This window comes from Myxine glutinosa, chromosome 8 (genome assembly GCF_964187855.1).
Source record: "Myxine glutinosa chromosome 8, kmMyxGlut1.1, whole genome shotgun sequence".
In the NCBI taxonomy this organism is placed as follows: Eukaryota; Metazoa; Chordata; class Myxini; order Myxiniformes; family Myxinidae; genus Myxine; species Myxine glutinosa.
Genome location: NC_136268.1, coordinates 36,560,508 through 36,578,395, shown reverse-complemented (window position 1 = coordinate 36,578,395; position 17,888 = coordinate 36,560,508). Strand labels below are relative to the sequence as shown.

The window sequence follows — 17,888 nt, the reverse complement described above, 5'->3', positions numbered from 1 at the left end:
TCATCAAAGCAAACGCCAATTCGACCCTTGTAAAATTTCTCTCAAAACCTTTCTCGAATGTTAAGCCTTTTCTCAAATTTTCTAAACATCTCAAAAATACCAATCTTCCCATACAACTTAAATGGCAAATTTAATCGGTCTTGTGTCCCCTCAACGCTGCACCACCCATCAGTCTGTCGCTGAATACTATCGCCTCCAACGACCCCAATGATGTCCTGGGCCCTGCTTTACCCTGCTGTTTTTCTCTGCCTTGGTGTTGCTCCCAGCTCCGAGGTGGGCCTGCGCAAAAATACATATGGCTATTCTGACTTCCACCTTTCCTACACAGCTTCTGGAGCTGACACAGTTGCCCAAGGCAATCTCTTCCTTTACTCCAGGGCTCATACGCCAGACGTAGCCACCTGCATTGGCCCCCTCCTTTCCTCCTTCGTGATTCTCAAACCAAAATGATATCATAACCAGGCACTGTAAATGTTACCTATGTTAGCCGTGACCACAGGTTTCATGAAGCGGATTGCTCTGGGTTAACTCTGATCGGCTGTGGTTGTTGTGTGTGCACTCCTCCAGGGCACTTTGGCCTATTTTTCTATTGCTTTGAGAAGTATTAAATACTATAGCTAATGTTGTGTGCTCCTTCTGTGTCCTTTTAAAGGGTTCCTACAACAGCAGGACCATCACAATATATATCAAACAGACCTTTGGTCAATGGTGAGTGAGAGGGGAGAGAGGGGAGTGAACGGCATGTCATGGGTAACATACGGGGTGATAGCTATGGTGGCAAGTTGCCCAGATTCACCTTGCTGCCCAGATTCACCTTGGAGTAAGGTGCAGTGAATTCGCTCATGCTGCCACGCCTAAACCTTCCTAAGTCTTCTTCCGAGCCAGCAGTTCTGGCGGGAAACAAAACTTATCAAGGTTTGTTTGGACATGCCTTCCATCATTGCAGTGTCCCACCAGACATAGCACGGTATTTTCTGTCCTGTGACTCCATCTGTCTCTATCATGGTGTGTATGATTTGGCCCAATAAAACTTCAATATTAAAGGATCTCTGCTTGTTCGTTGGTTTGTGGGCACGCATTGTTGGAGGTTAATGGGTGTTATTACCCTCGCCAGAGGAGAGGGTATTGCATTTGAGTCCGTTTGTCTGCACAAGCGGAGCATCACCTAGAGATAAATCGAGGAGAAAAAAAAAATGATGACGTCATCTGTCATGTGGTTCGGTGGCCATCTTGGAAAAACCGAAAAACTTTGCACCTCTATATCTCTGAAAGCACTGCATATAAAAAATTGAGACATGGCTCGTTGTAAAGAACTCTCCATGTGGAATAAAATATGTTAGATGATGTCATAGGTGCCGTCATTATGACGTCATAATTAAACAAGTACAAAACTTCATCCGATCAAGATGAAATTTGTTATGAGAACATCTAGGGATAAATTTGTGGAGAAAAAAAACTATAATGATGACGTCATTGGTCATGTGGTTCGGCCGCCATATTTGTTTTAACACAAAAGCCATAAAAACCACAAAAACATGTCCTGGTGAGGGTCTGCAAACTCTGATTGCTCTTTCTTGTTATTGATTGTGATTGCTTCTTTGTGTCTTTCTGTCCCGCATGCCATCAATTTCATTAAATATATCTAGTCTGGGGGTGAATTTGAACAGTGGTGATGCTCAATGCAATAAGGGGAGTCCGTTGAGGCTTAATTGGCAAGGGCAGTTAAGGTCATATACCCAGACCATGCTCATGGGACATGTCTCCTCAGCTCACTCGGCCATTAATTAGAGATGAGGCACATGGTACCAATCAGCGTAGCTAATCGGCTGATTCTACAGTTCCGCCGGTATGGTACCGGAGAGGAAAGACTGTAATCCGACCCAGGAACCAAGAACCAACCAGTCCAAGGCAAACCAGCTGGCTGTTACAGCGGCTGTTGGAGCAGCCCACCAGGACTGACACACAAGGCAACTGAAATAACACACGACAACACGCACACACGCAAGTACACGCATACAGGAAATGCCTGCCACACATTAACCTGTGGTACAAAAAACAGTTCTGGGAGCAGCAAGGAACAATTTCAATTAAAAACGTCTCTGCTGGCAAAACAGTTGCATAGGCTCTGCCTATTAGGCATGAGCTTAGCAGAGCTATGGCCCCCTAAATCTCTGTAGGATTGAACTACAGAGATGTAGGGAGCTGTAGCTGTAGATTGCCGATACCAGGAAGATAATTTAAGTTGGGCCTCATCAGCGTGGAGCAGACGTTCCTCCCCGAGGCTCCTCCGTCAATGTGTATGCTGCCTGAACAAAAAATTCGTTCAGGCAGCACACACATTGTTCAGGCAGTTGAAATATTCCCAGGTCATAATGTCCCATTGCATTCAGCAATGCCAACACATCTAATGCAGTAATTATTCAGCCACACATCTAGTGTGGTGAAAAAGAAACATGATAAATACAGAAAAGTGATCATTTCTATTGATGCACAAACGTGAATGGTTTTCGGCTTGTGACTGGCAACCACTCACCTAACATTTTCGACACAAGAGTACTTTGTCATAAACAAATGTTTATTTTGATTTTAGTGCAATTCCTTACATGCTGGAATGCCAGGTTTAACTCGACATACATTTTGAATTTATCAATTGTCACCAATGTCCTTTTAATTTGCATGCAAGTCAGGAGACGACGATGGTTCACGAGCGAGCGGTATTCAATGACAAAGGACAGACTATAACTGAAACAGGCCTGGACTGGGGGGTGTGAGGCCCACGTGGCAGGTGTCTGCCCCCGACATGCGGTGTACATGCCTATTTGCAAAGGGCCCCAATGCGCTGCGTTATGAGGTTAGTTAGCTACACAATACCGAAAATTTGGTGCGATTCCGACAGCTTTGAAAATTTGACCTTTGTGACCTTCAAAGGTCAATGGTCGAAGATTCTGAAATTTGTTGGAAAACTTTTATTTCATGATGTATGTGATAATATAAGATCATGTACGACATTTCACCCTATCAGGAAGCGAACAATGTAATAAAACCATCAAAAATCGACTTTTCTAAATTTCGTGACCTTGTGACCTTGACCTTGGGGCGAAAATGAAAAATCGAGCTCCGTGGGGCTAGACACATGACATTGGCCTAACCAAATACCGAAACCCCTGTCAGATTCCACCAACTCCCTCGGAGAAATGTAACTTGAACTCGATTACCCCCTAAAAAGACATCTTCTTCGGGCGTCGCTCCGCCCACAATGGGCGCAATACGCCCACTCTAAGCAGGACACAACTAGATCATGATATCAACCTTCCACCCAAGTTTCATCAAGAACGGATGATATCATCGGGTAGTTATGCTGCGGACAGACAGACAGACAGACACACAGATAGACACACACCCATGACTAATATAGTGGTTACTCTGTTTGATAACTCATGAACCAAAACGTCAAATTGAGGTCTCCTCGTACACTTATCCTTCATATGATTTAAGTAAAAGTTTAACCATAAGTCCTAGCTCCCTGTTAAAGTAAATATTCAAAGCACAGATCATGGCAGCGAAAAAAAAAAAAAGGTTAAAAATGGTTAAAAACACCAAGAAACACCATCACCTCGCTGCCAATTTCATATCCAAATTATTTATTGACAAAAAAGTTTACAGTCACCCCTCGTACAAATTACAGTCGAAGTATAGCGCTAATGGCTGCAGTAGTTCACGACATGATAGGAAAAGGAAATAAAAAAAGGAAAAACCGACCTTCAATGTTCGTCATATTGCAATATTTAACCGGGCATTGCTGATGCCTCATTAAAGGCACCAAATTATTAGGTCCGAGGAATGCATGAAGAACCAGCAGGACCCAGACAACGTGCAATCCATGACTAAATAAGATCTTTGTGACTGTCCTACCAAGTCGAGCTTCACGACACCAGATAAAGCAACCTCCCCCTACTCTTACATCAAATATAGTAGCATTTACTACATTTCTGCAACTTACTACATTCTGCTTTTTCTTCCGTGTCAGATTCAGTTTTCTTTTTCATGAAACCGATTCCATGAATTCCGTCCACTTTCTGCGATCACGGAAAATCATTGACTCCACATGATTAGCTCTGGTTACCCATCCCATAATTTGACACAATCTACATCTTGCATTTTCAAGGTGAATAAATCAATAGAAGCAGAGGGATCCTGATCAATATCTTATTTTGCAGGAGTTATTTTGCAATTTCGTTAACTGCCTGTGTAAATATTAACCACTGTAATAAGCAATAAGAAAACACACAACCACAAAGAACAAGTCCATCTTCAAAGCTTTCAGCTACCTTGGGGCCAGCGTGCCCATGGTGCATGGAATTGGCAGAGGAACAGGGGGGGGGGGGGGGAGAGGGAGGAGGGGTGGTGGGATGGGGCAGATGCAGAAACTTGGAATAATGAGGAATGAAGCCAGCGGTATATACTATATACCACAGGCAGCTAGCTCAAAGCAGAGTAGAATGCCAGACTGTGTGCAATCGAATAACCAACGTATGAAAAGTAAAACAGTGCTGACATCATATTTGAGATTTAGAACCTCCAACCATTGAGGAGAGAAGAGCAGCAACATGTCCAGTCTTGAGTGAGGCTGGGATAGAATACACACTTATGGTCAGCCAAAGCTCTTGAAAACAGGAAAGACTACGTCCGCAGCTGTGAGGAATTCCATGACTGGTTATAATTGGAAAGCAGGCGTACTGGTCTGTTTTAAGAGCGATCTTTTTGCCCCTCTGCTTGCAAATAGGAATTAATTTTATATATTTGTATGCAGCCTATAGCTGCTTGGCTGCATCATTTTCTGGGGGCACGGGTGTGCCGCTGATGCATTCCCCCTTACCAGCTCGCTGGTACTCATTTTGCCAACCTCGGAAGGACAACAGGTTGAGTCGACCGCCTGATGTTGATCCAATTGCCCGACAGAGGCTTGAACGCAAAACCCTTGGATCTTAATTCTTAAGCCAACCACCCTAACAGTTAAGCCAACAACAGGCTATGCAAATGTGTATGATGTTAGCTGATGCCCAGGCAAATGGGAAATGGCAAACAGCATTGTCATTTTGGGAGATTTTGCTGATAACTTCACATTTGTGATGCAATACAAAGTCCAGTCATATAATTTGAGCAATGCATAAGCCACCATCCATTCATTTATGTGTTTGCTATCGGTGAGAAAGGGCCAAGATGAAGCCCATGTCATATATCGCTATCCCGGACGGAATGCCCGATTCATAACACCGCTACTGTTCTCCTGGTTCAGTGACACCTGAAGTCCCTTGAGAAAGTTGAAGTGAAAGAGTTGAAGAAGAGAGAAATAAAATGGGAGAGAACTGAAGTTGATTCAATTTCAGCCTTGGAGCTGAAGGTTTCACTGGGTAATCTATAATTGTAATCTATAATTATAATAATAATAATAATAATAATAATAATAGTAATGATAATCGCAGCAGAAGAAGTCGGAATCAGGTGGATGGAGAGGTTGTTGAATGTATGTATGAGAGATGGGTCAATCCCAGAGGGGTAGAGGACAGGGTTAATTGTGCCGATATGGAAAGGGAAGGGGAATTTCGACGATCCGGGGAAGTACATGGGCATTACACTCCTTAGTCATGTCATGATGGTGTTGTTGAGGGTTCTGGATGGGAGGATAAGGAAGAGTGTGGAGAAGGAGATTGGAGAAGAGCAAGAAGGGGTTAGAAATGGTAGGGGGATGATAGATGGGATGTTCATGCTGAAACAGCTGGTGGAGAAGAGGATAGAGGTGAAAGGTGAAATGGCAATGGGATTTGTGTATCTTGAAAAGGCCTACGACACTGTGCCGAGAGAAATGGTGATGGCAACACTGAGATGGACGGGAGTAACGGAAGCAGAAGTTAGATTGATGGAAGGGATGTATAAGGGAACGAAGAGAAGAGTTTTTGTTGGTCTTGGGATGTCTGAGGAGTTCAATGTGAACATCGGTTTGAAGCAAGGAAGCGCCCTCAGCCCACACGTTTATCATTGTCATGGAGCTCGTAAGCAGGAAGATGAACATGAAAGATATTCTGGGGAGGATATTGTATGCAGACAACCTGGCTGTTGTGGTGGAGAGTGGGTCGGAGATGCAGGAAGTACTGGGGGAGTGGAAGGAGGCATTTGAAAAACATGGGTTGAACATGAACATGGGGAGAAGAGGGAGGTGATTTGGGTTGGGAAGCAAAAAAAGAAATGAATATCAGGTTGGAAGGGAAAAAGATCAGACAAGGAAATAGGTTTGAGTATTTGGAGGGGAACAATAACCAGGGATGTTAAGTCAGAGGCAGAGGTGTGGAGAAGGATTCAGGTGGGAGTGAATGCATGGAGGAAGTAACAGACACATGCACAAAGAGGAATGAAGACTGGGCCCACAGAGTGAAAGCCAGGATAAGCTGTGTCCATGACCTTCATGTTGCTGACGTTGTCACCAAGCTTGCAGCGTCAATTTCCGGACTGGCAAGCCGATTCCTCAAAAATACCTTCCTCATGATGATACTACTCAGACTGCAAAGTGTGTTAAACTGGGCAGGCCACAGGACTAGGTGCAAACAGAAGCATTCATGAAAAAGTCATTGGGCACTTAGAGCAGAATGACGAAGAGCAGACCAACCATAAATGACCTCATTAAAAAATGGCTAACTACCTTGCTGACACAAAGTAAACCTTATGACCACTTTACAGAAGGAGCAGATCTAAAAACAATTTGACAATACGACAATCATAACTGAAATAGATGGGAAGCCAAACGTAGTCACCTTGTGGGGCACTGCAGCAACTATACTCCAAGATTTATTTTCCCAACCAAAACAGGAGAGCTCTAAGGTAGAAATAAAATCAGGATCATACAGAATGTTGAAAAGCTGATAAAAATGGCAAAATCACAAATCCAGCAGAAGGATGTGCATCCCAAATATCAGCAAATTGCTTCAGCATAAGAAGCTTGCTCATTTCTGCCAGAATCAGTGTGCATTTTCCTCCAAGGTATATTCGCAAGTGCTGATGCAAAGATGAAGAAGATGGCTTCAATATGCCAAGCTATGGTTCAGGCAAATCGTCCCCATGTGATGTTGTCACCACTCCAACTAGGCATTGGAATCCATCTGCACACCACTTTGCATCAACATTCCTGATAGACACACCTCACAACCATGGGTTTTGCTGCAACTTTATGAAGGTCACAAAATTTGAGCATTGTGCAGCTGTCACCCAGGGTAGAAATTCCCAATCTCAGACCAGACAACTTCGTACATGTCAGAGATGTGAACAATGCAGAGGTGTATATGCAACAATGTGAAAAGCCTGGAAGATCATCAATTAGATGAATAAATCATTGTCAAAGATTAAAATAAACTAGTCAGCATGTAGCAGAACACTGACAATTTTAGAGTAATTATAAAATCAAAATACTCCAATGATATGGTGATATTGTAGTATGGTGGCATTGGATGGGGGTGAGTTTACAAAGTGGGGATTGCAAAGCAGACAGCGAAAGAGAGGTACGATGTGATGGGGGTGAGTTGCTTGAAGGATGAAGTGGGACAAATTGTTGTGGACCCAGATGGAATTAAAGGAAGATGGAAGACGTATATGGAAATGCTATTGAATGCAGAGAATGAATGGGACGGCAACATAGAGAGTAACCCAGTTTTAGGACCGGCAGAGAAGATAACTGAGAAGGAAGTTGAGGAAGCGATAAAAGCAATGAGGAGTAGAAAAGTGGGAGGGCCGATGGGAGTTGTCGGAGATACGTTGAAGGCAGCAGGAAGTTGGGGTGTGTCTGTAAGAGAATAACAGAGATCTGTAATCTGGTGGTGAAAGAAGGCCGCATTCCAGTGGATTGGGAACTGAGCACCCTCGTCCCTCTATACGAGGGGAAAGGTGACCCTCTGGAGTGTGGCTCGTACCGAGCGATAAAGTTATTGGAGCATGGAATGAAGGTATTGGAAAGGGTGTTGGAGAAGAGGATAAGGAAGAAAGTGAAGATCGACAAAATGCAGTTTGGATTTATGCCAGGAAGAGGAACGACAGACGTGCTTTTTATTGTAAGGCAGTTGCAGGACAAGAACATGGAGAAGAGGAAGCAGTTGTTTCTTGGGTTTGTTGGTCTGGAGAAAGCGTTCGATAGGGTTCCACGCAAAGTAGTGACATGGGCATTGAGGAAGTTAGGAGTGGAGGAATGGATGATCAGAGTAGTGGTGGCAATGTACGAGAGAGTGCGCACAGCTGTAAGGACGAAGGACGGGAACAGTGGTGAGTTTGAGGTGAAGATGGGAGTGCATCAGGGATCGGTACCAAGTCCACTACTATTTGTAGCTGTGATGGAGGTGCTGGCTCGGAACGTAAAGGAGGGTTTAGCATGGGAGTTGATGTATGCAGATGATCTGGTGTTGATTGCAGAGAGTATGGATGGACTGAAGGAGAAGATGAACATGTGGAAGGAATGCATGGAGGCAAAAGGTTTGAAGGTGATTATTGGAAAAACGAAGGTGATGACAAGTGGGACAGCATGTGGTGAGGTGGAAAGAACTGGGAAGTGGCCCTGTGCTGTGTGCAGGAAGGGTGTCGGAGTGAACTCCATTCAATGTACAATGTGCGCGGAGTGGGTTCATCAAAAATGTAGTGTGGCAGCTACATTCAAGTGTAAGGTGTGCACAGAGGGAGCTGCAGATGGAGGAAATGTTGAGTTGGATCTTGGAGACGGCGTGTAGCTGGAAGGTGTGAAAACATTTTGCTACCTAGGTGATATGCTGAATGGAGAAGGTGGATCAGACTCGGCAACGGCTGCTGGAGTGAGATGTGCATGGAAGAAGTTTCGGGAACAGTGGCGTGCTGACGAGGAGGGGAGTGTCGTTGAAGCTGAAGGGAAAGGTGTATGCTGCATGTGTGAGAAGTGTTATGATTTATGGGAGCGAGACATGGGTAATTAACGTAGAGCAGAAACGAAGGCTGGAAAGGGTGGAAATGCAAATGGTTCGGTGGATGTGCGGAGTATCGTTGAGAGAGAGGAAGACAAATGATGAATTGCGAAAGATGATGGGAATAGAGCCTGTGATTGATGCTGTGAAGAAAAACAGGTTGAGATGGTTGGGTCATCTGTTGAGGTAGGATGAAAGTGACTGGTTGAGAAGAGTGTTGGAAATTAATGTAGAAGGAAGTAGAGGACGGGGAACACAGAGAAAGACTTGGCTAAAGGTGGTGGAAGAAGAAATGCGGGCAAGGGGGTTAACAAGGAGAGATGTAGAAAATAGGGCAAAATGGAGAAGATTGTCATGGTAATCTGGGCCCGCCAGGCCAAACCCCGCTCAAGCAGGGAAAATGGCCTTAAAATGCCTGTTGTTGTTGTACTATGGTGACAGTCACGTCATATGATGGGATATTTGGTGCGATATTTGGTCACATGTATAATATCAGCTTTCGTGTGTGTCAACATTTCAACAATTACTTTATGATCATTGATAAAACCAGGATATTTTGGCAGCCATTTTTTAGTTTTTCCCTGATTAAATACATGTATTTGTACTGCAAGTTCGTTCTATTTTATTTATATTTAATACTGCATCGTTTAGCATATTGAAGGAATGAAAAATGAGTGATTAGCAGACAATATGTGGTCAAAACGGTTGAATCCTAATATTGAGGAAGCCATCAAGGATTTGTGCTTGGATAAGGAAAGCCATCTAGGATAAAGATAAGGAAGCCATCTTGGATAAGGCACTGTTCCACCACTTGGATTTCGGAAAACTTTAGATATGTCATTCTAGGGACATTTCTGAGACATCTGGTGGTGAAATGAATTCTGTTGCCATTTGTGGTGGGTTGAAACCCCCTTTTTGTAAAATAGCTGGGCTGTAAAGGGTTAACCTTCCCCCAAACACACCCTCTTCTTTCCCAGGTCATTGTGTTTTCTCGAATCTTCCTTTTTCATTTTTGTTCAACAAGCAAAGAACACACCCTTGCAGATGGGTTCATTCCCCCACGAACATTATTTTCAGACGGAGAATTGTCGCAATTTTTTGTGACTTGCAATACCGGCTTCCACCAGGTGGTGCTCGCTATACCATATACCTTTCTTTGACGTACCATACTCGTCACAAAGCGTTGGTGCTGCCAAAGCAGTTTTGAACCCCGGACTTCCCAGAATTGGCCATGCTCTATCCTTTTCAGTGCCGGGTGTCAAGCAAGGAAGCAGCAAGTTCCCTTTTTGAGGTCTTTGGTGTGACTCGGTCTCTGAACGACTGACCTCCCACACTCAGCGCACTCTCGACATTATGCCACCGAGTGTGCTAGCATACACATTTACAAGAGAGAATAGGGGTCCATCACACACCCTTATGGATTTTGATACGACCCAAGACCTTCCCATGTACATCCCAAATACAACCACCAGGACACTACCCATTCCGTCCAGCAGTTTAAACAAAAGACAGACAATTCTCTAAGTATATATAGTAGTATTGCGATTTCAGCTGCGGTTTTGCTTTCCTCCTCTTGTTATGTTTGAGCAGGTCTCCAGCTTGTGCACCCAGCATGCCCTCCACCACTTGACTTCATTCTTCGTCAAGCCCATATTTCTCCCATGCATCCCTCTGTTGTCCTTATACCCTGATGTCAGTGTGCTTACCCCTCCTGATATCCCAATCATAACACCTGGAAGATCGCCAAAGGTCACGGTCAAGTGAAAAGTTCAGTGACCTGTATCTGGGGAAGGCAGCTCAGATCGATCTCACAATTTGACGAGTAACATTCTCTGACAAATACAAAGCCATATACCAAATTTAATCAAAATCGGAACTGTCCAAGCACATTCTCGATGTATTGGCCAAGGAATGGCACTTTCTTCTTTTGCAGAGAAACTTGCCACGTTAGTGTTGTACTGATTAACATAACAGATATTACTTAACCGCCAATTACACAAAAGGAATGTACCCAATTGGCAAGTGTTGCTTCATCCAAAAATTCAACAGCAATTCCTGAACACATGCTGTACAGCTGGAGGAAGGCAAATGGAAGAAATTAAAAGAAGACAAGACTACTTGGAGGTAAGAGAACGAAGCAAAAACAATGGTCCACCAGCTTTTGGAGGAGACCAATGTGTGAAAAACACAATATGTGCGACATCACGATGACCGACAAAATTTAAACAAGCATTGTAAGCAGAACGATGGGTGAGGTCAACTGAACGAGGATGGTCAATAGATTAACAATTGGCTCGACAAGAACAATAACGTTCCCATATGAAAAGTTGCTCGTGGCAATAACTCGCTTTGTGTTGTGCAATCGGAAGCATCAGATTGCATTCAATTTTGGTACACAGTTGAACTGTGAACCTGTTTTATTTTTAATGGAAACTGTCGAAAATCCATCTTAGAGTTGGTAAAAACGTCACATGAAGGATGTTCAACTTACCTTGATACTGCCATGTTTTGAATACGAGCCCCTTCCAAGGAAATTCAACACATGAGGCGGCCATTATAGGCACATCAAAGACAGTGACACGATTGTAAGCTCATGATTGCTTATCCCTGCTCTATCGTGTTTAACATTCTGAGCGACAAGTAAGGATGCAGCACGTACCATTATCAAAGCTATGGGTACTACTCGCCCGGGGTTCGAACCACCGACCTCCCAGACTCAGAGTGCTCTCTCTCTACCCATTACGCCACTCAATATTATTTGTATTCTGATGTTCTGCCAGAAAGCAGAGGTCCAGTACAGCCGAAGCATTTTATTGGCAAGTTATCCTGGGTGATTTGCCATTGCCTTCCCAGCAGCAGTTAGGGCAGGAATTTGTAATTTAGTCATTGTGTCGGCGATAGCTCGCCTACCCTTCGTACATCATGTGATCTTCAACATCCGCCAGCCCATTTTAACGTCCATCTGAGGGATGGCACACACATGGATAAATCACCTTGCCTGTGAAGCACCAGCTGGGTTTAGAGCTATGTCGGGATTCAAACCCAGGCTCGGCCTTTTAGAGGTGAGTGTGCGTACCTCCACGTCATCCTATCAGCTCATCACCACAGATTCTGGTCTATCACTGGTTGGAATCATTTGGGTTTTTTATTATTCAAGGAACAAACAAGCAAACACTCCCAAATTGGGCTCCTCCTTAATCTTATTTTCCCTCCATTACTCTCAAAATAACATTTCAGATCTCGTATTCTAAACATATACATATACATATACATATATATGATTCATTACTAACTCTTCACCGCTCTTTTCCTCAACACCTCCAATCCCCTGCCTTCTCCAACCCCACACCCTTTTCAACACCTACACACTGCAGAACAATCTGACACAAGCAATGCACGTTTTGTGCTCATCGATTCTACATTGACCCGAATCCGTTTGCTTTACCTTGCACAATCCACAAACACAACCTCCTCAACCAATGTAACAATCAACATGCAAAATCTCGCATCATCGACCAACACAACAAATCTACTGTCGATAAAGGCAACCGTCATCTCATCCGGACACATCCGTCCGCAAATGTAACCGTCAGGCCCATCCACAAACCCACGGTGGTATTGTATGACCATGCATTGTGGCCCTTCACGGTCAGGATGCATGTGTTTTGAATGACCATGTGCTTCAGCCTTGGGGTTGAAGTGCATGTGTATGCTAATGGACACTGGGACAGTCTTGATAGACGGTGTGCCTTGGCCGTGGGGTCAAGGTGCACGTCCAAGGCTGTTTAAATGTTTGATTTTTTTTACCTTTTTTTATTATAAAAAAGGCAGGCCATGGACTGGCCTCAAAAAGTCCATCCACAAAGGCTTGTACTTCGCCACAATCCACCCGGCCATGAGTAAGGGCCAGTCCACCTGCTAGGAATAAGGCCCAGTCAATGAATAAGGCCCAGTCCATGAATAAGGCCCAGTCCATGAATAAGGCCCAGTCCATGAATAAGGCCCAGTCCATGAATAAGGCCCAGTCCATGAATAAGGCCCAGTCCATGAATAAGGCCCAGTCCATGAATAAGGCCCAGTCCATGAATAAGGCCAAGTCCATGAATAAGGCCCAGTCCATGAATAAGGCCCAGTCCATGAATAAGGCCCAGTCCACCAGTCCACAAATAAGTCCAGTCCACATCCAGTTCCCTTGGCCGAAACATGTATCCATCCACAAATTATACACAAATCACCATTCATAAAACTACAAATACAACCATCTCACCTGAAATTTACTAACACATCCAACAGGCTCTCTCGTGTTTAGCTACAATTCTACATTATCCATTCGCAGCAAAATTCTTTACATTACCAAATGCTTAATCCTTCCACTGCTGTCTGTTCAACCCACTCCCATACAGCAACCTTTTGTTAATCCAGCTTCAACTCTAACATTCGCTGCCATTTAACAAGTCGACGCTCGATCGCCTAACGCTCACCCAAACTCATGCTGACTCGGCATCACGCTCACCCAAACTCATGCTGACCCAGCATCACGTTGACCCATCACACTCGCTCACCTTGTATCACCCTGACGCAGCATCACACTGACCCAGCATCACGCTCATCCAGCCTCACGATGACCCAGCATCACGATGACCCAGCATCACGCTGACCCAGCATCACGCTGACCCATCACACTTGCTCACCTAGTATCACACTGACCCAGCATCATGCTGACCCATCACACACACTCACCCAGCATCACGCTGACCCAGAATCACGCTCATCCAGCCTCACGCTGACCCATCACACTCGCTCACCCACTATCATGGTAAACCAGCATCACGCTCATCCAGCATCATGCTCATCCAGCATCACGCTCATCCAGCATCACCCTGACCCAGTATCAAGCTGACCCAATATCACGTTGACCCAGCATTATGCTGACCCATCCCACTCACTCAACCAGCATCACGCTGACCCAGCATCACGTTGACCCAGCATTATCCTGACCCATCCCACTCGCCCAACCAGCATCACGCTGACCCAACATCATGCTGACACAGCATCACGCTGACCCAGCATCACGCTGACCCAGCATCACGCTCATCCAGCATCACGCTCATCCAGCATCATGCTCATCCAGCATCACGCTCATCCAGCATCAGGCTCATCCAGCATCATGCTCATCCAGCATCAAGCTCATCCAGCATCACGGCCACGAGCATCAGGCTCATCCAGCATCACGCTGACTGAGCATCAGATTCATCAGGCTCATCCAGCATTACGCTCATCCAGCATCAGGCTTATCCAGCATCAGGCTCATCCAGCATCCCACATCATGCTCATCCCGCATCATGCTCATCCAGCATCATGCTCACGAGCATCAGGCTCATCCGGCATCACGCTCATCCAGCACCATGCTCATCCAGCATCATGCTCACGAACATCAGGCTCATCCAGCATCACGCTGACCAAGCATCACGCTCATGCAGCATCACGCTCACGAGCATCAGGCTCATCCAGCATAATGCTCATCCAGCATCACGCTCATCCCGCATCACGCTCATCCAGCACCACGCACACGAGCATCACGCTCATGCAGCATCACTCACACGAGCATCAGGCTCATCCAGCATCACGCTCACCGAGCATCAGGCTCATCCAGCATCAGGCTCATCCAGCATCAGGCTCATCGAGCATCACGCTCACCGAGCATCAGCCTCACGAGCATCAGGCTCATCCAGCATCACGCTCCTCCAGCATCAGGCTCCTCCAGCATCAGGCTCCTCCCGCATCACGCTCCTCCCGCATCACGCTCATCCAGCATCAGGCTCATCCAGCATCATGCTGACCCAGCATCATGCTGACCCAGCATCAGGCTCATCCAGCATCAGGCTCATCCAGCATAATGCTCATCCAGCATCACGAGCATCAGGCTCTTCCAGCATCACGCTGACCCAGCATCATGCTCACGAGCATCACACTCATCCAGCACCACGCTCACGAGCAACAGGCTCATCCAGCATCACGCTGACCCAGCATGATGCTAATCCAGCATCATGCTGACCCAGCATCACGCTCATCCAGCATCATGCTGACCCAGCATCACGCCGACCCAGCATCATGCTCACGAGCATCAGGCTTATCCAGCATAACGCTCATCCAGCATAACGCTCATTCAGCATAACGCTCATGCAGCATCACGCTCATCCAGCATCACGCTCATCCAGCATCACGCTGACCAAGCATCAGCCTCACGAGCATCAGGCTCATCCAGCATCATGCTGACCAAGCATCAGCCTCACGAGCATCAGGCTCATCCAGCATCACGCTCATGAGCATTAGGCTCATCCAGCATCATGCTCATCCAGCATCACGCTCATCCAGCATCAGGCTCATCCAGCATCAGGCTCATCCAGCATCAGGGTCATCCAACATCACGCTCATCCAGCATCACGCGCATTAGGCTGTTCCAGCATCACGCTGACCCAGCATCATGCTCACGAGCATCACGTTTATCCAGCACCACACTCACGAGCATCAGGCTCATCCAGCATCACGCTGACCCAGCATCACGCTCATCCAGCATCATGCTGACCCAGCATCACGCCGACCCAGCATCATCCTCACGAGCATCAGGCTCATCCAGCATAACGATCATCCAGCATAACGCTCATGCAGCATCATGCTCATCCAGCATCACGCGCATCAGGCTCATCCAGCATCACGCTGACCAAGCATCAGCCTCACGAGCATCAGGCTCATCCAGCATCACGCTCACGAGCATTAGGCTCCTCCCGCATCAGGCTCCTCCAGCATCACGCTCATCCAGCATCAGGCTCATCCAGCATCACGCTCACAAGCATCAGGCTCATCCAGCATGATGCTCATGAGCATCAGACTCATGAGCATCACGCTCCTCCAGCATCAGGCTCATCCAGCATCAGTCTCATCCAGCATCAGTCTCATCCAGCATCAGTCTCATCCAGCATCACGCTCATCCAGCATCACGCTCATCCAGCATCACGCTCATCCAGCAAGACGCTCATCCAGCATCAGGCTCATCCAGCATCAGGCTCATCCAGCATCAGGCTCCTCCAGCATCAGTCTCATCCAGCATCAGTCTCATCCAGCATCAGTCTCATCCAGCATCAGTCTCATCCAGCGTCAGTCTCATCCCGCGTCAGGCTCGTCCAGCGTCAGGCTCGTCCAGCGTCAGGCTCGTCCTGCGTCACGCTCGTCCTGCATCACGCTCATCCAGCATCAGGCTCATCCAGCGTCAACCTCATCCAGCGTCAACCTCATCCAGCGTCAACCTCATCCAGCGTCAACCTCATCCAGCGTCAACCTCATCCAGCGTCAACCTCATCCAGCGTCAACCTCATCCAGCGTCAACCTCATCCAGCGTCAACCTCATCCAGCGTCAACCTCATCCAGCGTCAGGCTCATCCCGCTTCAACGCTCATCCCGCGTCACTGTCATCCAGCGTCACTGTCATCCAGCGTCACTGTCATCCAGCGTCACTGTCATCCAGCGTCACGGTCATCCAGCGTCACGGTCATCCAGCGTCACGGTCATCCAGCGTCACGGTCATCCAGCGTCAGGCTCATCCAGCATCAGGCTCATCCAGCATCAGGCTCATCCAGCATCACGCTCATCCAGCATCAGGCTCATCCCGCATCAGCCATCAGGCTCATCCAGCATCAGCCATCAGGCTCATCCAGCGTCAGGCTCATCCCGCGTCAGGCTCATGCCGCGTCAGGCTCATCCCGCGTCAGGCTCATCCAGCATCAGGCTCACCCAGCATCAGGCTCAGGCTCATCCAGCATCAGGCGCATCCAGCATCAGGCGCATCAGGCGCATCCAGCATCAGGCTCATCCAGCATCAGGCTCATCCAGCTCCGCTCGCACTCACCTTATCTATTCGCATTCACCCAATCTCACAATTGCAACATGAACATGAACATGCTCACCCAATCGCCAATCTTATTCACCCAACCTCACACAAACGTATCACGCCCACCACACCAATCTCACGCTCACCCGACTTACCTCGCTCACTCAGTCACTCACTCACTCGTTTCTGACTCACGTTCGTTTCACTCCACAATCACCTCCCGAAATTCTGCTTAATAAAAACACCAAAGAGCGTATATGTTGTGATGGAATTTACCTCACCTTTCTTCCCTTCCCAAGCCATACACACACGTACGTACATCACGGCCCGATATTCGTACTCACATTTAACGACTCGTTCCGTGCTCGACAGCTTGCCGTCCTTCACGGACATTTTATCACCAGCAGACGTAGCTCACCACCGTCACGGATCACTTATTCAATATTCCGTGAGCTTTCTTGCTCTTTAAATTTGTATTGTTTTTTTTTTGCTGCGCGTCCAAAACGCGCGGCACTGTTAGCTTTCTTCCCTCTATCTCCTTCCTCTCACCACCGCGTCTCACGACGCTCCAAGATGGCGGCGCGACAACAAAGGCGGACCCTACCCAGCATGCAACGCGCGTGGCATCGGCCGGGACTGGGAGAGGAAAGAGGAATTAAATGGACGTGAATGGTAAAGCTGATTTGTTGAGGTGCATAAGCCCCGCTGCCCCAAACATTATTGAGAATCTTACGTAAAACATCAACGATCATCGAAACTTTTATTTCTTTTCGCTTGGTGCGAGCAGTCAAAGCCGAGTTGACATATCCACCCCCGACCAATCAGGGATCACAGGTTCAATAAAGCTCTCCATTGAACACCATCCCCGCCAAGACGTCGCCTTCCACAAATATGGTAAAGCTCCGTGGAAACAGAAGGGTCTCCCTGGAAGGAACGGTGGTGGTAACGGAGATGGTGGATGTATTTTAACGAGAAATGGATTTAGGTCCCTCGGTGTTACCCGTATGAGTGTTGGCAAGATTGCGCAGGATTGATGA

The 17,888-nt window shown here is 46.7% G+C and overlaps 1 protein-coding gene across 2 annotated transcripts in view; it reads right to left on the bottom strand.

Annotated features, from left to right (window-relative positions):
* LOC137432422 (protein phosphatase 3 catalytic subunit alpha) overlaps nt 1-17,473 on the bottom strand; it is a 235,892-nt gene extending 218,419 nt beyond the window's left edge. For both annotated transcript variants that reach the window (XM_078783189.1, XM_078783190.1), the window contains exon 1: nt 17,196-17,473. In XM_078783189.1, coding sequence (XP_078639315.1) covers nt 17,196-17,244 — 49 coding nt within the window. In that variant the 5' untranslated portion in view covers nt 17,245-17,473. The remainder of the gene's footprint in view (nt 1-17,195) is intronic.
* Between the last annotated feature and the right edge of the window lie 415 nt (nt 17,474-17,888).